Genomic DNA, 26,794 nt, shown 5'->3' with positions numbered 1-26,794 from the left:
GGATGCCTTCTATGTAGATAAAAGTAGAAAGCAAATGAGGTGAAATATATTATAATCTGAATTGTAGTTTTTTTCATGTGTATATAACCCAAGAGGATGGAGTAGCAAAAATTCTCTTATGCTATATTGCTTTTCCAGGATAATATAATTAACTACAAATCTCAAAAATGGCAACTCTTTCTGGGTAATCAAGATATTTTTGTTTTACTTTGCTATATTACAAATTGTGGAAGATCTACAAATGTTCTGAAATGACTAAATTCTGGAATCTTTAAGTGGGTAAGTCCTCAAATCTTTAAGAAAACTGGTGATCTACTTCAAATCTTTGTATCTACCACATTAACAAAACTTCTTGTTAACCAGTTTACATACACCTTAGACATCATCACTCAAAATTACATCAGAGTGATGACATGATCCTTTGCCTACTACTTCCTTGTAACTGAACAGCTAGATCAAAGTTGCTCAACCTTGCATATTTACTAAAAGGGATAGGGCACTGGACTTGTGATTTCACTGTAGGCAATTCCTAGATTAGAAAATTCCCTTTACCAATGCAAGTCAGCACCTTCTCTTCAATTTATAGTATTAAAGAGTTGCGTTGAACATTGAGAGGTTACATAGCCTGCCAGCATTCTATAGCCAGCTTGTATCAGAGAGAGGCCTTGAATCCAGATCTTTCTAAGCTTCCAGGCTAGCTCTCTTTCCATGATGTCATGGAGCTGGCTCTAAAAAGATTTCCTATTTACTAAAAAAATTCTTATTATTGACAAATCTAAGGAATGAGTTTCCATAGCAGAAATTCATTCTACTTAGGTGGCGATTCTTCTATAAAACCAGCTTCTAGTTTTACTACTGGCATGAGGGTAGAACCAATGAGCTTATATACTCTGTCAACTTCATCCGCTGTCATTCTTTAAGGCCTATCTTTGCTATGAGGCACTTTATAACAGGACAGTGAAATTTATCAAAGATATATCCAGTGAGCATTTTACTAGTAAACATTATTGTTAATAACGATGATGGTGATCATGATAATAACTATTTGGATAAAGTACTAAGATGTTAAATGGGGGGGCAGGATAGGATTAAGGGAAATAGAGTTAGTTTTTCACAGCATGTCTACTATGGAAGTGTTTTGCATAACCGCACATGTATAACCTATATTGAGTTGCTTGCCTTTTCAATGAGGGTGAGTAGGGAGGGAGGAAGGGAGAAAATTTAGAACCCAAAGTTTTAAAAACACATGTTTAAAAAAATGTTTTCACATGCAACTGGGAAATAAGAAATACAGGAAATGGGGTACAGAAATCTATCCTGCCCTACAGGAAAACAGAAGTGAAAGGGGATAAAAGAAGGGGGGGAGAGACAGAAGGGAAGGCAGACTAGGGGAAGGGGTATTCAGGATGCATGCCACCTTGGGGTCGGGGGAGGAGCGAGATGGAGTGAAAATCTGGAACTCAAAATCTTATGGAAGTAAATGCTGAAAACTAAAAATAAATAAATTTATTAATAAAGAAAAAAAAATAAAGTACTAAGATGTATTTGAAAAACAATAGGAAACCATGAAAGGAGTTGCCAAATGTCTGACCAGTAAATATCAAGGAGCTTTCTGGCATCAAACTCACAATTCCATGGTGGTTTTAAAATTTTTTTAAACAGTGCTTTGTATTGATTAATGGATAAAGCATGTTGTTGTTTAACTTGTTAAGGTACCTTGTCTGGCACTACAAAATAATCATTGTCCCTTGCTTATTAAACAAAAATCATTCAAGTTTAATCCTTTGTACAAGAACTTAGATTTCCTCAGATTAAAAAAAAAACAACACAGCATAAAATGCAGTACCAATTAGTAACGGAAAATTTCTAATCAATTATCACTTTGTTAATATAAAAAGCATTTTGGATTTCATGTATGCATTAGTCTCAGTATCATATTACCCCACCCATCCATTTTCTAACCTCTAACTGTTTGATCAGACTGGCCTCCTGGGCTTTGAGCCTCTCTTTCTGCCTTTTTTTCTGTTCCTTTTTCAGCTGATCAACAACTGATTTTCTCTTCCGCAGCTCATCTTTTAGAGCTCTGATTCTACCTTCAATGTCACTCTGGTCAGAAGTTGGTTCTGAAAGAGATACAATTAAAGCAATTTAAAATATATATGTAAATCACTTTGTTATGATCTACATTGGGCGTTTCTTTAATTTTTCCTCAGGTGATAAAGTTCACCCATGGCCCTATACCATATATGGTAAAATTTTACCCATAAAAAAATTTTCCTAAACCACTACAATCAAATAAATCTACAAAACCATGAAAACTTTCATGTTTAATCTTAAATACAAAATAATTCAAAAGAGAACCTCATTTAAACAGAGCCAATATAATAAAATTTTCACAAACTAAGGAATAAAAAAAGTGCTACAGGCTATATATCCTTTCTTTTTCAATGGTCTGTTCATTCATTTCCTTATTTTCAGGTTTCATTTCTATCATGTGAAACTACAAATAAAACCGTAGTAGTGGTACTACTAGCTCCAAGAGTATAAACAGTTTAGTGACTTTCCAGAATGGTTGGACCAAGTCACAGCTTCACTAACAGTACATGAGTCACATCCTGCTCATGTAAGGAGACACTTTAGTCAGACAACAGAAGACAACTTTAAATAAAATCAGAAGACATATTTGTGCACTAAAAATCTTAACTTATGAATAAGAAGACTGTATCTAGCATTCCAGAATTAATTTTATAACTGCTGAATATCACAGAACTAATTATGGCATTTCTTTAAACGGAGTCAGAAGGTCATACATATTCTCTCTTTAAAGAGAGACTAGGCCCGATTCAAAGAAGCTTTTAATATGGAATGAGGAACCCCAAGTTTTAGTCACAACTCCAATGACTCGCAGGGTAACACTGGGCATGTTACACTCATTTATGTGCACCCAGAACCTCTTGGAAAAACCCAGTACATTTCAGTATTTATTAATTTGCAAATCACTAAAATTTTAAGTAATATTGTTTTTATCTAACTCCATAAAGATATCATGAAGATAAAGAGAATCTTATATGAATTCCGTCTACTATGCAGGTGTTATGATTAGCTTCTTCTCTTTCTCTCTCTAACATTTATATAGTGCTTTACTATGTGCCAGGCTTAAGCCTTTACAATTATTATCTCATTTGATTCTCACAACAACCTTGGGATTCAAGCACTATTATTATCCCCATTTTACAAATGAGAAAACAAAGGCAATCAGAGGTTAAGTGATTTGCCCCTGGTCACACAGCTAGTCAATGTTTGAAATTGGATTTGAACTCAGGTCTTCCTGACTCCAGGCCTGGCACTCTATTCACAGTACCACCTAGTTTCCCGTTAAAGTTTGTTTTAATGCAAACATTTTTTTTTTCAGTGAAAACAGTTCTTAATATCAAAAAATTTTGAGCTACTAACACAAGACAATAATTGTATTATTAGTATCCACTTGAGAAAATTCATAATAGCAAAATGCTACTATGGATTTAGTACATTTTAAAATGAATTTACATTTTCTTAATTACAATAGCATCTAAGTAACATTAAAAAATAGTAACACACGTATGCGTGAGACATTTAGTTAGGTAACAGACAGTATGTTTATTTGTTAATTTAGAAGTACCTGACTACGACTCTGAAGCTTCTCAGAGGTCTATACATCACAAGCTGGGAACCATTGATTTAATGAAAAATAAGGGCAAGTGAATTTTATTCCTATGTATTTTTGCATTCTAAATAAGATACTGAAGGTTCACATTCCTAAGTCTTTATTTAATGATAGACTTACACTAAAAGACTAGTTAGTAGCTGACAATTCTAGGCTACTACATTATGAACAGGAAATCTGTGGAATAAGCTAAAAACTAATCTTTCCAAAATTTAATCAATATCAATGTTTTTCAAACTAAATTATTTGTTGTGCTTTTTAGTCAAACAAATGGCCAAGTGTCTGAAGGTTGAAAGGTTACTTTTATGATGCTTTTTATGATACTTTTATGATGAAGGAGACCACTGATTTAATTAAAAGTTCACAAGAAGTGAATAAACCAAGCAAGAAAAATCCTATCAGTAGCGATTTTCTGAGACAAAATATAATTATGTTATTATTTTTAAATCATCTGAGGTTGGTAAAAAGCTTAACAAAATCTAGAAGAAATAATAAAAAATATAATAAGTAAAACACAAGAAAATTATATTGGCTTATGCTGTACTGTCAACTCATAAAGACAGACATAAAAACAAAGTATTTTCCCCTAGCCAGAGAGGCCAAGGACTATTAGGACATAATATTGTATCTATACTGTCAGATGCAGTCGCTCTATCAGATCTTTGTGCTTAATTTAAGCTTTTCTTTGATATATGAAAAGGTTTGATCTTAAGAGGTGTAGATGTGAAAAAATTTTAAAGACGTATGAAAATGTATTAAAAATAAACAAAAATATGGAAAAATGAAAACAAAAACAAAACAACCACTGAGTATTATTAGGGTCAGACTAAGGCCTAATGAAAATGAAAAATATACTATTCCCTGTCAAATCACAGCAGGGTCACAACTGAGTATGTACAGATAAGTGGAAATTATGTCATCGTGTATAACTTTATGATATTCTATAGTTTTATAGGAATTATCTGCTTTAGGAAAGTTTATTGCATTTATTAATTCTGAAGCCTTTTGATCCATTGCATAAAATAAAAAGAAATAATTCATCAAATGACCTTCAATAAAACTAACAGGAGAAAAATAAAGGCAATTTTGCTGGAAAAAATAACTTGATAAGGAAATTTAAGTTACTACTGGCTGTTTGATAGTGTTGACTATTACTAACTTAGGTGTGATAGTGGTAAGATAACCATCTCAATTACCCTCAGCTACTTAAATAATCACAGTATTATTATCTAGCTTCACTGCTTACGGCATTCTTTGCCAACAAAAAAGTACAATATTTTATATTGTCCATTAACAGAGGATATTCTCTTCTTTTGAGGGACTTGTGATATCACCAGTTCTTTTATTTAAAAAAAAAAAAAGAACTCTCAAGTTCAGGCAAAAGCTTAGAAATAATAGTGAGTTGTTCCTTCACAGAAAGATAAAATTTACTGAAATAATATATTTAAAGATTACTAGTCTTACCTGACTGTGTCATAGATAATGATTCATCTGACCAACTATGAAAGAGTTGACGAGATTTCCCAGAGAAGCGAGACTGTCCTCCAGCTCTGTGACTTCCTTTACTGGAATCATGCTTTGACAAAGATGCACAACTTTTGGAAGGTGACTGTTCAAATACGGAAGCAAAGGGGGTAAATTTACTAATCTACTTAAAAAACTCTTTTTATTATATGAGGGTAAAGTTCAATTTTGAAAGGGGGGGAAGGGAAAAAAGGGGGAGCATTTCTAGAAATGATTGTAACGAAAGAACAAAAAGCATCAATCAATCACACACATATACATCTATGTATAGAAAGTAAATCAATCAATAAACATTTATTAAGCACCTACTACATGCCAGGCACAGTGCTAAGCAATGGGGATAAAAAAAGCAAAAACCAAAGTTCAAAAGGCAAAAAGCAGTCCTTGCCCTCAAAGAGCTCACAATCTAATAGGGGAGATAACAAGCACACAGACATGTAACAAACAAGCTATACATAAAAATAAATAAGAAATAATTAAGAGAAAGAAGGCACTAGAATTAAGAGTTCAGTTTTCTTGCTAATCACTGTTCTATTTTTGTGTCAAGGAAATCTGTTATCCTTGAAGGATGCAGGTAAATGCCAGGGAGTCTGGTCTACTACTTCTGCAACACTGGCTGTCCTTCAAAAAAGTCTGGTCTGTTATGACTGCAACACTAGCTAATTATGCAGGTGGACACTACCAATGAACTTTCCAGAACGACAAGATGGAAGGGGTTGTTGCTATCCCAGCCAATCATATTGTTTTCCCATCTATGATGCTCCATCTAGTTTTTGGATGCTCCTCCTTCTGTCCATAAAAATGATGGGTCAGCCCTCATTCAGAGTCTTTTGGCTTGCTAAGGAGCTAAAGATCCCTTTTATTGGTAACTGCTAATCTTAACCAATAAACTAAACATGCTTGGAATTGTGTTACCTCAGTTTACCTTAATTTCAATAGCAACAGGTCTTAGAAGGAATCTAATTAAATAGAGGGTCTTGATGTGCTTCTATTATGTTTGGATGATCTTAAAAGAATGGAAGGGTAGGAAGAGTAAGGCACTGGATGGAGGGGGAGGAGAAGAATGGGGGAATTTATCTACATAAATTAGTTGCATAAGTAAGAGTTTCTATAATGCAGGGAGCAGGTGAAGGGAGTGGACAATATTTGAACCACACTTTCATTTGAACTGTTTAAAAGAGGAAAAAACAAACATACATACACAATTGGGTACAGAAACTCATATTACCGAACAGAGAAGTAGGAAGGAAAGTGATAAGGAAAAAGGACGAGGGGGTGAAGGGTGATAAGAGGGAAGGCAGATTAAGGGAGGCAGTGGTCAGAAGCAAAACAGATAGAAACTTAAAGAGGGGACAAGATAAAAAAAGGGAAGGATCCTAAGTAGAAAAGAACAGAACAAAGGGAAACACACAGTTAGGAATCATAACTGTGAATATGAATGGGATGAACTCACCCACAAAATGGGGGAGAACAACAGAATGGAGGAGAAACCAGCATCCAACAATATGTTGTTTACAAGAAACACACTTGAAACAGAAATATCTACACAGATTTAAAGTCAGGAGCTAGAGCAGAATCTATTATGCTTCAGCTGAGGTAAAAAATACATGGGTGGTAATCATGATCTCAGACAAAGCAAAGGCAAAAATAGACCTCATTAAATGAGATAAACAGGGAAATGACATTTTACTAAAAGGTACCATAGACAATGAATTAATATTAATACTAACCATAGATGCACTAAACGGCACAGCATGTAAATTAAAATTTTAAAACAAATTTATTATTTATTCTAAACTTTCTTTTCTTTTTAAATTTTGAGGTCCAAATTCTTTTCCTCCCTCTTACCCTTCCTCACCCACTGAGAAGGCAAGCAAAATGATATCAATTATACAGGTGAAATCATGCAAAACAAATTTCCATAGTAGCCATGTTAAAAAAAAAAAAAGCAAAAAAAAAGGATAAAGAAAGTAAGAAAATCATACTTCAGTTTGCACAGAGGTTCATCAGTTCTCTCTCTGGGGGTAGATACATTTTTTTCATCATGAATTGTCTTGGAATTGTCTTGGATCACTGTATCGATCAGAGTAGCCAAGCCTTTATAGTTCATCATCATTACGTCACTGCTGTTACTATGTGCACAATGATTTCCCGGTGTGTCTCATTTCACTGTGCATCAGTTCATATATGTCTTACCATGGTTTTTTCTGAAATTACCAATGTCATTTCTGATAGCACAATATTCCATCACAATCATATGCCACAATTTTTTCAGTCATTCCCCAAATGATAGCATACCCTCAATTTCCAATTCTTTGCCACCAAAAAGAGCTGTTAGGAATATTTTTGTACACAGAGTTCCTTTTCCTTTTTCTTTGATCTCTTTGGGATACAGACCCAGAAGTAGTATTGTTGGGTCAAAGGGCATGAACAGTTGTATAGCACTTTAGACATAGTTCCAATTGTTCTCTAGAATGACCGGACAAGTTCATAATTCCACCAACCATTTATTGGTGTACCTATTTTTCCTCATTCCTTCCACCATTTGTCATTTCTGATAGCTGTGAGTTGGTACCTCAGAGTTATTTTAATTTGCATTTCTCTGATCAATAGTGATTTAGAGCATTTTTTCATATCACTATAGATAGCTTAGATTTCTTCTTCTGAAAACTGCCTATCCATATCTCTTGACCATTTATCAATTGGGGAATGACTCTAATGTTTATAAATTTGACTCGGCTTCCTATATATTTGAGAAATAAGACTTTTATAAGAGAAATTTGCCATAAAATATTTTGATATTACTTCATTGCCTATAGTACCTTTTATGTAGTTTCCCTTATTATCTCTTTTAATTAGGTCTATTTTTGCTTTTGCTTTGTCTGAAATCATGATTACTACCCCTGCCTTTTTTTATTTCAGTTAAAGCATAACAGATTCTGCTCTAGCCCTTTATTTTAATTCAAGTTTCAAGTGTGTGTCTCTTGTAAACAACATATTGCTGGATTCTGATTTCTAACCCATTTTGCTAATTGCTTCTGTTTTATGGGTGAGCACATCTCATTCAAATTCATAGTTATGATTACTAACAGTGTAATTCCCTCCATCCTATTTTCTTCTGTTTATTCTTCTCTCCCTCTTTTTATCCTGTACCACCTTAAAAGTCAGTTTTGCTTCAGGTCACTGCTATCCTTAATCCACTCTCTGTTTTATCATTTCCCTCATCTCCACATCTCTTATCTCCTTCTCCTCCTATTTCCCTATTGGATAAGATAGATTTCTATACCCAACTGATTGTGTATATACATTCCTCCTTCTTTGAACCATTCCCAGAGAGTAGAGTTTAAGCATTGCCTGCCACCCTTTTCTCCTCCCCCTATTTTACCTTCCACTAAAAAGTTCTTCCTTGCACACTTCTTTTACATAAGAAAAATTTTCCCATTCTACCTCTTCCTTCCCCTTCTCCCAATGCATATCTCTTTCTCACCATTTCTTTCCTTTTTTGGGGGGGAGAGTGGGTGGAGGGGGGAGATCATCCCAACATAATCAACTCATACTCATATCCTTTTAATATAAGCATCTACATTCTTAAAGAAAAAGTTAAATGAGTTACAAGAATAAATAGTAAAATTATAATAGCCCTTCACAGACCTAGATAAAGCTATCACAAAATTAGTAAGAAGGAAGTTTAGGAGATGAATAGAATTTTAGATATGATGAACCTCTAGAGAATACTGAATGGAAAATAAAAAAGAATATACCTATTTCTCTGCTTTCAATGGCATATTAACAAATTTGATCATGTATTGCAGCATAAAAACCTCAAAAATAAATGCAGAAAAGCAGAAATATTAAATGCATCTTTATCTAATTATAAAGCAATAAAAGCTACATTTAACAAAAGACCTTTGAAGCACAGATTAAAAGTTGGTTAGAAACTAAATAACTTAATCATAAAGAAAGGCTAGATCAAAGAACAAATCATAGAAATAATCAGTAATTTCATTGAAGATAAGGACAACAATGAAACAACATACCAAATATGTGAGATGAAGCCAAAGCAGTACTTAGGGGAAAATTTATATTTCTGAATGCTTTCAACAATAACAGAGAAAGGGTAGATCAACAAATTTGGCATACAACTAAAAAAATTAGAAAACCAACAAATTAAAACCTCCCAATTAAACACCAAAATAGAAACCCTGAAAATCAAAGGAGAGATCAACAAAACTGAAAAGTAAAAAAAAAAACCAAAAACTCACTTAATAAACAAACAGCTAGAGTTTTTATGGAAAAAAACAATAAAATAGATAAACCACTAGCTAATTTGATCAAAAAAGAGAAAACTAAATTACTAGAATCAAAAATGAAAAAGATGAACTCGCAATCAAATGAAGATAAAATAAAATTAATTTTAAGGAGCTATTCTGCCTAACTTTATGACAATAAAACTGACAATCTAAATAAAACAGATGAATATTTACAAAAATTGAAATTCCCCAGATCATTAGAAGAGGAAATAAAATATACAAGTAACCCATCTTAGAAAAAAGTAATTGAACAAGCCAAAAATTAACTCCTTATGGGGGGAGGGGGAGCAGGGAAAAACCCAGGAACAAATAGATATCCAAGGTAATTTTATTACCTAAACCAGGGAGAGTCAAAACAGAAAAAGAATAATTGTAGACTAATTTCCTAATGAAGAGTGATGCTAAATTTTTTTTTAAGAAAATACTAAAAAAAGAAAAAGAAAAGAAAATACTAGAAAAGAGATAATAGCAACATACCACAAAGATAACCAGGCCATAACAGGAATGCTGGGTTGGTTCAATGTTAGGAAAACTACAAACATAACTGACCGTATTAACACACACAAAAAAATCACATGATTATTTCAACAGATGCAGAAAAAGCTTTTGACAAAATACAACATTTATTCCTGTTTTTAGAAAAACCAAACCCTTTATTCCAGTTAGAAAGCACAGGAGTAAATGAAGCATTCCTTAAAATGACAAATAGTATCTGTCTGAAACCAAGAGAAAACACTGATCTGTAATGAGGATAAACTAGAAGTATTTCCAAAAAGATCAAGGCTTATGGAGCAAGCATGTCCATTGCCACCATTTCTATATTAGAAATATACTCTGTACTAGAAATGTGACAGAAACAATAAGGCAAGAAAAAAAATGTAAAGGAATAAATACAGACAATGAGAAAGCAAAAACTATAACTTTTTATAGATGATGTGTTGATTTGCTTAGAAAACCCTAGAGAGTCAACTAAAAAAAACTAATCAAAACAAACAACTTCAGCAATGTTGCAAGATGTTGCAAGAAAAATAAATGCACACTAATGAACTGCATTTCTGTAATAATATAGCAAAATCTAGCAGAAAGAGATAGAAAATTTTAATTTAAAATAACTACACACAGCATAAAATACTTGAGTCTACCTGCCAAGACACACAGGAGCTATATGAGCACAATCATTCACACAAATAAAAACAGAACTAATTCAGAGAAATATTCACCCCTCCTGAGTAAGCCAAGTCTATATAATAAAGATGACAATACTAAGTTTACTTATTCAGTGCCATACCAATGAAATTACCGAAGAATTATTTTATAGAGTCAGTAAAAATCTTAACCAAATTCATCTGGTGGAACAAAAGGTCAAGAATATGTAGGGAATCAATGAAAGAAATTGAGAAGGAAGGGGATCCAACAGTACAAGATCTCAAACCATACTACAAAGTTGCAATTGTAAAAATAATTTGCTATTGAGTAAGAAATAATGTCAGAAACATCACATCATGTTTTGAAAGTATGTCCAAAAAGCTATTAAACTGTACATACCCTCGACCCAGTAATACTGCTACTAAGTCTACATCCCAAAGAGATAAAAGCAAGAGGAAAAGGACTCATATATACAAAAATATTTACAGCAGCTCTTTTTTCTGGTATCAAAGAACTGGAAATGGAGAGGATGCCCATTGATTTGGGAATGGCTAAACAAGTTATGGTATATGAATGTGATGGAATCCTACTGTGCTAAAAGAAATTATGAAGTGGATAGTTTCAGAAAAACCTGGGAAGACGAGTATGAACTGATGCAAAGTGAAGAGAGTAGAACCAGAATAATTTATACAGTAACAGCAATATCATAAAGATAACTGACTGTGAAAGATCTAGTAACTCTGAACAACACAAGAACCAAACACAATTCCAAAGGACTCAGGCAATCCACCTCCAGATAAGAAAAACGATGAATTGAGAGTACAGATTGAAGCATATTTTCTTCTATTTCTTTATCTTTTTTTTTTTTTGGCGAAGGGAGGGGATGACAATGTGGAATTTAGTTTTGCATGACTACATACTTGTAAAGGTTTTTATTTTTCTTGCTTTCTCAAGGTTTGGGGGTAGGGAAAGTACTGGAACTGAAAATAAAATTGAATTGAAAAGCTTAAAAAAATTATTTACATCTGTGTTTATTTCTGCAAAGGGTTTTATAGTTGGACTCATATGGTTTCTGGTTGCATCTTGGTAGCTATATTCCCAAATGCTGTATAGGTCATGTAGGTTAAAGTGGAATTTCTCTTTCTTGTTCTTCATTCTGGGTATAATGTTGCTTCTTTATTAACTGAAATTAATTCAATTTAATTAATGAAGTTATTGTTACAATTAATTTTTGGTGGATGCATTAAGCTTTTCAAAGTGTACCATTTGCAAAAAATAACTTTGTTTCCTTTTTACTTATGCTCATTACTTCTGTTTATTTATTCTTCTGGTCTTAATTGCTATAGCTAACATTTCTAGGAACATGTTAAACACTAATGATGATAATGGGCACCTGTCCTTTACCTCTGATATTGGGAAGGCCTTCTAATCTTTCTCTATTATCTATACTGTTTACTTCTGCTTTAGGAACATATTATTTAGTGCATTAAATAAAGGTCCTTTATTCCTCTGTTTTCTGATGGGGGTTTTTTAGACAGGAAAAGGTGTTGGATTTTGTCAAAAGCCTTTTTAGTACCTATTGACACAGTAATGGGGTTTTAAAAATTATATAATATGTTTTATTATATTTGTATCTTTCCAACCCTATGTTCCTTGCATAAATCCAATTTGGTCATAGTGTATAATCTTTTTAATATGGTGTTTTACCCTCTTTGCTATTATTTTACATAAACTTGTTTGCATCAAAGTTCATTAAGGGTATTGTTCTATAATTTTCTTCCTGTTTTGCCTATTCTGGTTCAGACATTAATATCATATTTGGATAACAGAAAGATGAAGGAGTGTCTTTTCTTCTTATTATAGCAAAAAGTTTGAGTAACATAGGAAATAATTTTTCTAAATGTTTGATAGAATTTGATACAATACCCAGACTGTCACTTCCTTTTTGCTTTTCCCAAGAACATCAAAACAAAAAAACCACCCTTGGGTCCTTCATCATATTTATCTTTCTCCATGACTCTTAAAGATATTAGCCTTTTGAAAAGGCATTTGTTTCTTATTTTGCTGTTAGCATGTAAACAATTAACTTTGACATATTCCCCTCCAATTAAACACTTAAGTGTAGCTTTCATTATTTCTCCTTGTTCTTATGTTTCCATTTCAAAATGTCAACTCAATTCTGATCTTTTCAGATCAGACAGACTGTAACAGATAGTTCTCGCATTATGGAAATTCACATTATGCAAATCTGATTTTAGGTAAAAAATTCTGAAAGAAACCTACATTCCAAAAGAACACCTATATTTAACTTTACTGTATGGCACTGTGCTGTTCTTTATCTCTGCTCAGCGCTCTGTAGTCTCCCACCTCCCAACCAAAAAAATAAACAAAACCCAAAACCTTCAAGTGAGAACAGAATGGATGCATAGATCACTGCTGCTGCCAGACCAAGGACCTGACCTGAAACCTCTAATGCCCAAAGAAGAGATCTTTGCCCCACTTCGCCCTCCTGTATATGTGTTTGTCCCCCATGTCTGCCTTCTGTCTGTCTGTCTGTGCTGAAGTACTGTATGTCTGTCCTCCATCTCCACGTTGCCCATCCTCTCCTCTCTGTGCCTGGCACCTATATATTTGGCGCCCATGTGTTCCTCCTCTTGTTTGTGCTTCTCTGTCCAAAGTCCAAAGTGAGTCCTGGAACCATGTTGTAAGGCCTCCTCCCTCTACAGGCATGCAGCCCTCTTCCTGCCTCCCTCTTCCCATTCTTTTTTTTTTTCTTTTTTTCAATCAGAGACAGGGTTTATTAAAACACCGATTGAGGTGGGCCAGACTCTTAAGGAACCTGAGCAGATACAAGGTTTATTAAATCACCAATAGGGTCCTGCTCCTGTACTCCTAAATGGGATAGGCTGGAGCTGGTCTTGTGCATGGTGGCCAAAATTAGGTTCCTCTTTCAAGGGACTCCAGTACTGCTCCCTCTTGCCAGAGAGGCCTGGGCTGTCCCCCTATATTGTGCTCTACCTGAGTGGGCTCCTGCCATGTGACTGGGTGGTTATCTGAACTGGTTTTTTCTAGTGCTCTTCTTCTGCCACTGAGAGTGGCCACATCTATCTTTATTGGGTGCCAGATTGTAGAAGACTTCCCCTGTTGATCAAAAGCAGCTTTGAGATGTGCTTTGGAACTGTCCCAGCCTATCTTCTTTGCTATACCTAGAGTATTCTGGTGGTACCTCTGTGTACCTTTGGGTTGGATGGAGGAATCTACAGGTTGATTTTCCTTATTTCAGCAGTTAATGGTATATTTTTAGGTTTTACTGTGGTAATTACAGAGGATCTGGGCTCTAACTAAAATCTAGCATTTCCTTCAATGATTAAATAACTTTCCTCCTTCTGTTTGATTCTGTGGATAATGCCTCCATCTTGAAATAAATCTCCTTTGAGGTCAAGTAGTTCAATCTCAAAAAAGAGGATTCCATTCAAGAAAATGTGGGGGAACACTGCCAGAAGAACTATATGCATATTCTGGTTTACACAGTAAGTGACAAATCTCTCCTTTCTTCCTTACAGTAACTCCAATGTCCCATTCCTTGATAATCTGACCTTTGACATGACTAAAGACAAACTTTAGTTCATTTCTCTCATGACTGGAATCACCTTTTCCATTGGATAATTTTCCTTTGTAATGGATATGAATCTTATCTCCAATCTTTGGTGTATCCTTATTATTCTCCACTCTTTTGACCATCTTAGGACACTTTGGTGTTTTTTGGGAGTAATGTCCTCTCTTTGTTCAGCAAGAACACTGCTGGATTCTCTCCATCATTCTTTGTGACATCTTGATAGTCACTGTCTTTTATAAGAGGAATTCCAAGAATGTTACAGGGCTTAGTTTCCCCAAATCCTCAGTCACTCTTGGGAGGTTGATCTGATAAGATTCTTCTTCCAGCCCGTGACTGAACAGACAACAGCACTGGACACTGGTCACCTAGATGAGGCAAATTCCTTCAACAGGTCTGCTGTTACGCTCATTCTTTCTTTCTTGCTTGCACCCCATGTTCAGTCGTCAGCCTGTTGCCATTTCTGACTGGCGAAGCCCAAGAGCCAACCAGAGTCTCCCTCAATCTCCCTTCCTTGACAGTAAGTTCCATAAGGGAAGAGATTTTTTTGCCTGGCATATAGTAAGTGCTAAACACATGCTTTCTGATGGATTGCTTAATAACAATACTATCCTTTGTAAAGGTTTTTAGAACTCTACAAACACTTTGATATAAAGTATAATTATACTTTCACTTACATGTTTGGTAGCTGAGGCAGCAGACAACTCTAGGTCCTGTGAATAAACCATTTCTTCAGTAAGTATGCTGTGATTTAGGCTCCCAGGCTGCCCTTGAGCTATAGTTTCAGATGCCACAGGTTCAGCAGGTGGACTGCCTAATTCTTCTGGGATAGAGCTTTCACTGTTTAGATTAGAGCAAGAAGGTGCTGGTGACTCCTCTTCACTGGCTGTTTCTGCAAAGGGGAAGAAAAGTATAAGAAAAAAATACAAGTTTAACAAAAGCTTGACCCTGAATTTTCTTCTTAGCATTTGTATTTGAATGAATAAAGGGATAACGTGGAGAAGTTGGAATGATGATTTATTAGCTTAAAAAGACTGTCAGATGAAGAGTATATGGAGAAAGACATTTCAGGATACTTTAATGCATTTGTTTTTTAATTTTACAGGCATTCTACTCACTTAAATAAACAGATATTGTGTGTAATAGTACTAGAAATTAAAATAGGACACTTTCTAAATTCTAAAGCTCTGTTTTTTCTGCTCCTGGGGCTCCCTCACTCTTTCTTCAACCAATAGGCCTTTCTTGAACATACAGCCTGACAACTACCCAAACTCAATTCAAACATTAAGTATCTACTTTGTACAAAGCATTCTGTAAAGAATGGGAAAACAAAGAGGAGATAGTGTCTTCCCTTGAAACAGTTTTCAGTTTATTCCATGACATACTACATGTATACACACACACACACACACACACACACACACACACACACACACAAGTAAACACAAAGTAAATAGAGGAGGGAGAGAACACTAAGAACTTAGAACTCTTCTATCTTCTTATTCAGACATTTTCAATCCCTGAACAGATGAAATGTCAAAGTTTTTCCAAGTTGCTAATGATATAATCCATTTAGAAGTCAAAGAAGTTTTCAGATTCTATTATATATATATGTTAAAGCCTTGCTTTATCAATTACCTAATCCCAAGGTTTGCACCAAGGCCTGTGCCTTGTTTTAGTAAAGGAGGAAGGAATGGAATTTTATACACTGGCTTAATTTCTGAAAATAGGTTTATAAATGCTCTTTCTTTTCCACTTTCCACAATTCATGCCATGACAATATTCTATCTAATGAATATTTAAAGACTTAAGTTTAAAGGACTATTTAAATTTTTACTTTGCAAATCTTAAAAGCACTCTATAAATACTAGCTGTTATTTCAACTCTTTGGAAGCAGCTGCAAAGTGCAGGGAGAAGAGGACTGAACATGGACTTACAAGATCTGGGTTCGGATCATGCCAATTAATGTTTGTGTGAGCTTAGGAGAGTCACTTAACTTTCTGGGCTGCAGGTTATTCATCCGTTAGATAGCCTCTACGGTCCCTTTTCAGCTCTGGAGCTATGATCTTATGACTTTAAAAAGAAAAAGTCCGAATCTAAGAATAATGTCGGCATTACCTTTCTGCTCTCTTCTCTCATCTCCCAAGTCTTTCTTGGATGTTTTAGATTTCATCAGCTCTTTGTCCCATGCTGCCAAAGCCTGTTTTTCCATTCGACGAATCTCCGCTTCCTCAGCATCTAAACGCCGTTTCCACTCCAGCAGTTCCTCTGCATGTTGTCGCCGCTGCATCAATTTCTGCTCTCGTTTAGTAAGAAACCTATGGTCACATTATGAACAATGAGAAAACAAAATGACAGACATCTATAGCTAGAAGTCCTGTGAATATTCTATCTTACCATAAAGCTGCGTAAGACAGAACATTCATAAAAAAATCTTCTCAAAAGTTGTTTCGATGTAATAGGTTCCAGAGATTAAATGTTCAGAAAACAAGAAATTTTATTCAGAAGTTTGTAAAACCAATATGCAAACGCAAATGAAATAATACCTGGGGAGCCATGCCTGTTAATGCTAGCAATTTAGTGTTACATTCATCTTTCATATGTTCTTCTTTCCCATTTGAAAAAAAAAAAAAAAGCAGTTCTATTCTTAAGTCTCTGACTTAAAAAACCAAAACAAAAAAAAGTGCTCATCAGTGACTTAGTGCTCACTTAAATTACCTGGGAATGTGCATATAACAGAGAATGATTTACCTGGTTTCATGTCTTTAAGATTTTGCATCTCAAATACTTTATCTATAGAATTAGCATATTTATACTTTTTTACTTTCAAGTAAAAAATGTGCTTGGCTGCTCAGTAAAACAAAACAAAAAACAAAACCCACAGGAAATCAAACATGCTTTTGTCCATTCTAGACTTCTTTAAAATTCAGCCTAGCTTTGTTTCAAATCGACTGAGTTCAGTTCATTTCACCTTTTGAGATGCAATGTCAGATGATCTATTTTTCCACACTGGGAGAATCCTCAGTACTACAGTTACCTGTCCTTTTTGTCATCTGTCCTTTAGTTAAGTCAGACATGTTTTTTTTTATTTGTTTACAATTGCAAAGGGATGTACCAAGTACCTTAAATTTCTGAAGCCAGCCAAATTTTTAAACTCAAATGGTACATCACTTTATCCCTAGCTCTAAAAGGTTAAGAAAAGCTAATAAAATTGAATAGTTTAAAAAATTATAATATTCTCATCACATATAGATGCCACAACCATGTAAAAAGGGTAAGATGTTCAGATTTCTGGTCACAGTTTTATAGCGGTTATAAGGTAATTTAAATGCACAAGAACAATTGTAATTGTCACACTACCTCTTTAGAATCAACAGCATATCAGATTAATATGGTAATAGTGAGAGTAAAATCTATGGGAAACCTACCAGTCTCCAGGATGTTAAAAAACTGAACAGAGCATGCTCTATCAAAGAGTGCACTGAAAAAGGTGCAAAGTTACCTGACCAACTGGTTGTAGATATACAGCTGGAATTTGGGATGGAGGTTGGGAAAACAGACACTGAGAGAGGCCCAGTGATGAGACGTAAAGACAGAGAAGAAGTAGTGAACAGGAGAGCAGTGTCTACAAAATAAGGAGGAAGAGTTTAAAACCAAGAGAACAAAGAGGCAGAAAGAACGAGAAAGGGAAAGCAAAAGATCTGATTGAGGAACTTTTAATATGTTCTTAGGCAACATATAGACTATCTAGTTAAACCTTGCTAGATTCTATGACAAAAGAACTCCACATATATGTAATAAAAATGAATTCTGAATATGTACTAATTCTTAGGTTGCTGCTTAGTTATCTAAATTTTTTCATATGGGAGAATCCTGAATACTATAGTCCTTTGTCCTTTAGTTATTATTATTATTATTATTATTATTATTGTTATTTCAGTAAACTTATCTAACTATGTATGAGAAAGTAAGAACCTGGTTGGGTGCTAAGTAAATGATCCTGCAGAACTTTGCTATCCTACTTATCTTAGTGAACATGAAACAAAACTATTATGACTCTAGACCCACCATATGACCAATACTACTTTACAAGAGTACCTAATTATACATTCTACTCTTCACTAAGGAAACAGACTGCAACTGTGTTAACATGACCATACCACTTAACTTTAAAGTAATGAAATGGTTAAGAAAAAGTATCCTCTCTGGAAAAAAATTTTTAAAAATATTATGATATGATGCTTATTATCTTTTATTTTCTGTTAGGACTTACCCTAAGGTATCTACCCTTATACTTAATATGGGCCTATTTAAAATTCGAGAACAGTGTTAAAAATGTAACAAGGCAAAATGTTTGAAGTTACAGTTAAGAATAAATTGAGTACGTTGTATCTACAGATCACACTCAATGAACAAGGTTACTTTAAAGTAAGGGAGAAAACTCAGTATGTTAAATTACAAAAGAAGGAATAAGCCCAACCCATTATTATTTCCTCTCTTCTTAATGGCACATTGATCACAACATTCTATGTGCAAAGGTTTGGCTTCTATGGCAACAGTTTGTTAATTCTCTTTGACAGAGCACGCTCCTGTTCACACACACACACACACACACCACCAACAACAACAACTTGCATGTCAAGACAACTTTTACTGCCTTGGAGGAGCAAGGAAAAGTAACACACTGCCAGAAAAGTGAGAAAATCTAAGTATAAATCCAGCATTCTCCCTTTGATTTTGAAGTAAAGGACTTTTCTAACTTATCTTTATTCTCTTTAAAGAACACAGAGTACTTTAATATTTATCATCTGGTCTACAAAGGGATGCAAGAGACAATTTCAAACATTGCTTTCAAGTAATTTGGTATATTCACTATCCCTCCACAATCACAAAACGTCTTGGGGAACATTATTTTGCTGGATTGCTTTGATTTTCTGCACTATGGGATTTAAGGGAAAACATTCTTGCCAAGTTCCATTAAAAAACAGTGTGTCTTCCTTGCCATTCTTTGTCAATATACAGTAAGTTTCTTTTTGTGCCAATTATTAAAGTACTACTCTACTTGGCAAAAGGTTCCATAGATTTATTTATAATACAAATATCACCCACCCTCTTAAATGCACAACTGCTAAATGCATGCAAGACCTAGTACAAAAAAGTAACAAAACAACATTGGAACGTGTATAACAAAACTATAAAGGTACAATTTACATTTCTTTTAATCTATCTCCATAACAAAGTGCAGTTATTTTTTCCTGTTGGTATATGTAGTGGTAATTAATTTCCCTTTCTTTAAAGATTAGATAGTCTCATCAGATCTAACTTTCTGAAAATGAAGAGGGAAGTAAAATGTTTAATATATGAATTTAAAATAAAATACAGTGTAATAAAACATCCATAAATTGAGTACTGGAGTTAGATTAAGAAGGAAATTCCTTTGCATGGAAAAATACAGGTATACCTTGCCCAACAGATTTTACTAAATAGAATTAAAGGCACCCTTTGAAATTTGAGCAAGGTAAGCTTAGGACAAATATAACAAAATATGACATAGTAGATAACCTCAGGGAATTTACTATTCCAAGAGATGATGTAAGCAAGAAAAATATAAATAGGGGTTGGACAAATTTGTCAACGACAGTCATAAATGTTTACTCCTAATAAAAACTTACTAGAACTACCTTTAAGGAGAATAATCATGCCCTCTAGCAGGGCCTCTATTTGCAACAGAATATTAGACTAGATGGACTACTGCTATACTCCAATTTGGCAATTTCTATTTTTCTATGAACACATAAATTATTGCTACATGTCACATTTTTTTCTAAGTAACAGTCTAGTTTGACTTGCATTATTATTTAAGTTTTGGTGCTCAGCTGTTTGATAATATCTAATATTTCTCTAGATCAACAAATACTATCTTGATGGGCTAGCTGTCCCTAATGAGGAAGATATAGGCCAAGCTGTCATGTGGCTAAAGATTTTTACAGAATCATAGACTGTTAAGCTAGACAGAACCTGAGAGCTCCTCCAATTCAGTCCCCTCACTTTACACATGAGGAAACCAATGCCCTGAAAGCTGAAGCAACCAGCCTACACTCATGGCACTAGTAAATGGTAGAATCTGGGTTTGAATCCTGACTCTTTGAGCCCAGTCCTAAAAATACCTACTAATGTGCTTAAGTATCACACATTCAACAACACAACTTGTGTGTCTTAATTGACATTGGAGCAAATCTCTCTCACTCAAAAAGGACTTTACTAGGTCCTTAACAACATAGCTTAGGAGAAGGAGTGTAAGCCCTAGAGTCAGAGAAGCTGGAATTGCAGCTCTCTTCTGTTATTTACATGCCGTCTGTCTGTGGACAGATTCCCTCCAGTTTTCTGAGTTTCAGGCTCCTCCACTATAAAAGTAAAGGGGTTTAACAGATGATCCTCCCCAGACTGCTTTCAACTTTCACATAAGGGAATAAGGAGTAGCTTCTGCGACGTGCTCCTAGAAACTGCATTATAAATTAACTTCAGGGGGCAGCCAGGTGGCGAAGTGGATAGAGCTCTGCCCTTGTAGTCAGGAGAATCTGAGTTCAAATTCAGCCTCAGACACTTGACACTTACTAGCTGGGTGACCCTGGGCAAGTCACTTAACCCAACTGCCTCACCAAAAAGCAATAATTAATTAATTAACTTAAGAAAGTGAGTAGAACTGTTACAAATGGTTTAAATTACAGGGATGCAAACTTTAGCACAAGTTAAGGAACAACTCTTTTATTAGAGCTGCCTAAAGATGTCATAAGCTATTATGTAGTTACGACCACTCTTTCATTAGATGTCTTTGAACTAGATGACAATGTGTTGAGGGTTTCAAGTAGTAACTGTTCCAGGTAAACTCTAAGCTTACAACTCTTACGATTTTGCAATTTCCCAAAAGAACAATTTTATAATTCAAAAAATGAGTTCTGAAGGACTAGGACCAAAATAAAACATGGATTTAACAATATGTTATAAAAGCAAACTACCCATAAACCACTATAATTTAAAAATAGAAAAATTATGTCTGTCCCATAAAATCAAGCAAAAATGTACTATATATACTACATAAAACACCCTCAACGTACTATTTGATTTATTTTTATTTTAAAATACCTATATTTTAAATACTTGTACATTGGGGATGTTTACATAATATAAAATTAGCACATAAAACATCAAATCTAACATAAAACATATCTGACTTACCTAAAACAGCCTAGTTATAATAAATAGCATGATAGAGTTGAGTCTAAAAAATTTGGATATGGTGTCTAAATAAGTTGGTTCAAGTCCTGATTCTGCTATTTATTAGCTACATGGCCCCAAGAAAGTCAAAGAGCCTCACTGAGTCTCAGAGATTCCTTTTTAGTAAGAAGAATGATAATACTTACATGACTGATAAGGGTGTTGTAAAGAATCAAATGAGATAATGGATTGCAACTATAAAAGTTATGTATTTATCCATTTGGTACATCAACATAAGCTGCTTTTACAATTATTAGTTAGAATGAATAATAACCAACATTATATTTAAGAATTTTTGCACCTTTTTAGAATTTTGAAGGACTTTGCAGGGATGACCCTAGTCCCTTCAAAACATTTATAAGAGGAAATCTAAGCTGATTTCCTCATAAATTTTCCTATAGCACAGGGATTCAAAATCATTCCAACGACTTAAAGGCTGTGTTCATGGCATAGATAAGAGCCTCAAGACTTCTTTGGTGAAGCTTCTTTCCCAAGTCATTTTCTAGATAATAGCAACTGAGACTGCACCAAATGAGGCAGTAAAGGAAGCAAAACTTGGAATACAATGTTTATTAGGGAGCACTAAAAAAGCAGAGCATCAAAATGAATAGCAAAGAGAATGGGAGACCAAACCACAACAATATTTCTATATAATTTTAAGAAAAGGGAAAGTAGGGGCAGCTAGGTGGCACAGTGGATAGAGCACCAGCCCTGAAGTCCGGAGGACCTGAGTTCAAATTCTGCCCCAGACACATAACACTCACCAGCTGTGTGACTCTGGGCAAGTCACTGAACCCCAATTGCCTCACACACAAAAAGGGAAAATACACCAAAAAGGATGCATATAAAGCCAAAATTATTAACAGAGTTTTAAGTTTATAAAAATGTTACTCAAACTGCTACCTCTATGAGAACAATATTGGAGAGAGGATGAGGCAAATATTCATGCTACTAGAATTTTTTATTATTATATTTTTCCTTTTGACTTTTTTAATGGAACTTAACAAGTTTACCATAATAATATTGTTAGTATCCAGTTTTTCTTTTAACTATGTGATCTTTTAAAAGATCTATTGTATGTGACTATTACTTGACTTACTTCTAAGAACCAATTTTTTCCCCAAAGAAACACACTTTCAATTGTAAAATACTATGAAAACATGCCATAATTAACCTCTTTAGACTGTCAAGTTAAGTGATGAATAGCTAAACTTATAAGTTCACATCATGGTGTTGCATTATGAGTAATTCAATGGCTTGAAAAATGAAAACTATATGATAGACAGAAAATAGTAATGGACTAAAAATCAAAGATTGTTTTTATTATTACTTTAGCCACTAACTAGCTATGTGACCTTGTAATAAGTTACTTAAGTTCTTTGGGTCTCAGGTTCCTCTTATATAAAATATGGGGGTTGAACTTAAATGACCTTTAAGGTTCGCTCCATTTCCAAAATTCCCTCCCTCCCTCCAGCTAAAAAAGGAACAGACTACTTTTAATTGTAAATTGAATTAATTCTTTCACATTTTTATCAGACTTAATTTTATTAGTAGAGGTAAAGTGAACAATTTTTCTATTATAAGAAGTAAATAGGGGCAACTAGGTGGCGCAGTGGATAGAGCACCAGCCCTGAAGTCTGAAGGACCTGAGTTCAAATCCGACCTCCGACCAAAGACTTGACACTTAACTAGCTGTGTAACCCTGGGCAAGTCACTTAACCCCAATTGCCTAAAAATAAAAAAATAAAAAATAAAAAAAAATAAAAAGAAATAAATACATTTTCTTATTCTGTTTCTCTGTCTCTATCAGCCCAGTGAAAGATTACAAGGTTTCTGTCTCAATCAGAAATACCCAAATGTAAGAGGTATAACCACTCTAATAAAATAAAAGGTACTAAGGTCCCCTTTGTGCTCCTGAATTAAGGCAATAATATTCATTACATGTTTTAAAGGAACTTTGGTATGACTTATTTAAGTGTGACTACATCTCTGAGTTAAGAGGAAAAGTCTTAATCTAAGCTTTCTTAAAGACAATGGTATTTTCATGTTTATGTGAAACAAAGTAACATATGGCAGCCACACCAGTAAACATGTATTGTCAACTCTTGATTACTCAGGAACTGATTAGTATTATGCTTTTTTGTCTTTTACCAATTGGTAGAAAATGTAACCCAAATCTGTCAATTTTTTACTTTGTAAGTAGCTTCTAACTTGGTTAAAGAGGTGATAAATATTTAAAATGATGCTTAGGAGATTTTTCCAAGTTGCCTTGGTACATTAATTAGGAGAGAGAAATGAGTTAATTTTACCTATATAATTTGTTCTTCCCATTGTACAAAGAAGAAATGTTTCCAAATTCAAATTTAACATTCCCAGGAACCTAAGTGTTTTTATAGGTCTAGTGATAGAACTTAAGGAAAAAAAAAAAAACTAAGATTTTAACAGATGACCATAATATAATGTCTACTTTTAATGATGCTCTATCCATCACAGAGAGAAACTCCCTTTCCTATGTTTCATTTTATTCAGCATATAGCTTCTTCACAAAATATAATGTGAAGATTACTTGTCTATATGTTCCATGATAACTTTCAAAAGGGTTGGTTGTTTTTTTAATAAAAAATGGTACACAAATAATAGACACATCTGAAGCAATGATGTCTCATCAAGGAAGTAGCTCAAAAATATTCTCTATAATGTACAGATTTCTTCAAAGAAATTTGCTATACAGGTTAAAGACTACATATTGCATTAAATAGTTACCCTGAAAAATGGGCTAAGCAACTATGAGCTTATTTTATAGACTAGACTTGAGATCTTAATAGTATAAGGAATGCTCAGTGAAGAAACTTCCTTTACAATATAGTCTTAGAAAACTGCCCGGGCCCTGTGGCATACTAGTTAAGTGATTTGCCCAGAGTCACCATAGTCAACAAGGTGTCGGAACTGGGACTTGAACCCAGGTCTTCCTAACTCCAAGGCTAGCTATTTATCTCCTATTGCATGTTGCCCCCTGCTGCCAGTTTATAATGGCAATACGTTGAGTGTAAACCTGAGGGCTAATTTTCATTTAAATGTCATTTTATGTGGTCAAAGCTCTAGTCATATCTAAATGTGAAATTCCCTTTGATTAAAATAGGCTATGAAAAGAGGATCCAAGAAACAAAGACTGCAAATTCATTCAATATTTCAGGAAAAAACTTAGCTTTCCTTCTAATGAGAAAAAAAGCACCCCAAATCTATTTACACAGTTTAAATTTAAGCACTGTTTCAATTAGTTTTGAATCAGTAAATGGAATAGAATAGGGTCTCAAGATTAGTCCTCTTCTCTCTATCAGTAATTTTATTTCCAAAGAGCTCACGCCTGGCACAAGTGTACTTGAGTTTCAGAGTAAGAGAGACAGTTCTTCCTTTTAAAGTTTTAAATCAAAGATGCCAAGAGACACTGCCATGACTAAACGCAAAAATATTAAGATTTGCAGAAGTTTACCTGTAAGAACAATAACAATAATAATATCTCATCTATCATCATCAATTAGTTGTACCAAAACAAGATTTGGGGGATCCAGTGAATCAATTAGCTTCAAAGGAAAAAAAGTACAAATGGGTGACCAGTAAGTAATGTTAGAATTGTACTGAATTCTGTGACCTGAGAGTGAATTATGTGGTTATATTGAACTAATAACTTCATTTCAAATTAATATTGGTCAGTTATGATTACAAATTAAGGTACTTACATATACAGATTGACTTCTAACTTGAAGTAATAATTCTACTATAATGCTACTGGGCCTAATAAAAAAGATATCCCAACAATCTTTCCTAGTAGTCATGAAACAAGATAAATCTCATGTGCTTAAACTATTTACATTAAAGATTTTAATTACAAAAACAAATTACTTTTCATCCATGCGGCTGCGCATTTTCTTGAGTTTCTGCATGATGCTGCTGGTCTCACTGCTAGAAATGGATACGGGGGAAGGACTTCGAGTCTCTAAGTCCGTTGGAGCTGGACTAGATGCCTTACTTTGCTTTGTCTCGTCCTCACTACGAGGCTCCTGCAAATCAAAGGGGTAAGATATTATAAAAATCTTATTGAAAATAAATTGAAATATTCTTGAACATTTCCCTTTCAAATAATTCTAAAAAAATGTTATTAGTAAAACATGTCCATAATTAAAGTTTCAAAGTAATCTATTAACACTCAATATATTCAATATATTACTTTCTAATTCAAGGAAAAAAAAAAAGACTACTACCAGTGCTTTATATACTACTACCAGTACTTTCCTTAAAACATTTCTGTTGGTAAGGGGAGACAGAAATATTTTATTTCATAGATAAGAAAATCAAAGCATTCAGGCTTTGTGACTTCAAATAAAAGTTAATCTGCTAGGAAGTCCAGGTCTTCTGACTCCTAGACTACTACCTTATTATATTGCTGAATAATTTATTATTTTGTCATTGTTCAGTCATGTCCAACTTTTCATGACTCCACGGACCAGGCCCTTCCACCCTCCACTATGTCCTGAAGTCTGTCTAAGTTCCTGCTCATTATTTCCATGACACTATCCATCTCAGCCTCTACCATCCCTTTCTCCTTTTGCTGTCAATCTCTCCCAGCATCAAAGTCTTTTTAATGAATCCTGTCTTCTCATTATATGGCCAAAGTACTTAAGCTTCAGCTTCAGTATTTGTCCTTCCAATGAATTATCTGAATTAACTGAAATATTGACTGATCTGATCTACTTGTTGTCTAAGTGACTCTCAAAAGTCTTCTTCAGCCCCACAAGTTGAAAATGTCAACTCTGCAGTGCCCAGCTTTTCTTATAGTCCGACTGTCACAACCCTACACTACTACTGGGAAAAGCAAAGTTTTGACCATAAACACCTTTGTCAGCAAGGTGATGTCTCTGTTTTTAGATATGCCATCCAGATTTTTCATAGCTTTCCTCCCAAGGTGCAAGTGTTTTTTAATTTCATGGCTGCAGTCACCATCTTCACTGATCTCTGAGCCCAAGAATATACAATCTGACACTGCTTCCATTTCTTCTCCTTCTATTTGCCAGGAAGTGATGCGATGATCTTAGTTGCTACGATCTTAGTTGTTTTTTTTTTAATGTTAAGCTTCAAACTAGCTTTTACACTCTCCTCTCTTACCCTCATCAGAGGCTTCTTAATTCCTCTCCACTTTCTGCCATCAGAGTAGTATCATCTGCATAT

General features: G+C 34.4%; 1 protein-coding gene across 3 annotated transcripts in view; it reads right to left on the bottom strand.

Moving 5' to 3' along the window:
* Nucleotides 1-26,794, bottom strand: part of CEP350 (centrosomal protein 350) — a 160,457-nt gene that overhangs the window by 20,750 nt on the left and 112,913 nt on the right. For all 3 annotated transcript variants that reach the window (XM_027868604.1, XM_027868606.1, XM_027868605.1), the window contains exons 27-31: nucleotides 25,472-25,629; nucleotides 16,415-16,614; nucleotides 14,974-15,188; nucleotides 5,168-5,312; nucleotides 1,963-2,123 (exon numbers count right to left, since the gene is read on the bottom strand). In XM_027868604.1, the coding sequence (XP_027724405.1) occupies nucleotides 1,963-2,123; nucleotides 5,168-5,312; nucleotides 14,974-15,188; nucleotides 16,415-16,614; nucleotides 25,472-25,629 (879 nt within the window). The remainder of the gene's footprint in view (nucleotides 1-1,962; nucleotides 2,124-5,167; nucleotides 5,313-14,973; nucleotides 15,189-16,414; nucleotides 16,615-25,471; nucleotides 25,630-26,794) is intronic.

This window comes from Vombatus ursinus, unplaced genomic scaffold, assembly GCF_900497805.2.
Source record: "Vombatus ursinus unplaced genomic scaffold, bare-nosed wombat genome assembly UNPS02014789.1, whole genome shotgun sequence".
NCBI classification, from domain to species: Eukaryota; Metazoa; Chordata; class Mammalia; order Diprotodontia; family Vombatidae; genus Vombatus; species Vombatus ursinus.
The sequence above is the reverse complement of the archived record's forward strand: the minus strand, read 5'-3'. Positions and strand labels throughout refer to the sequence as shown.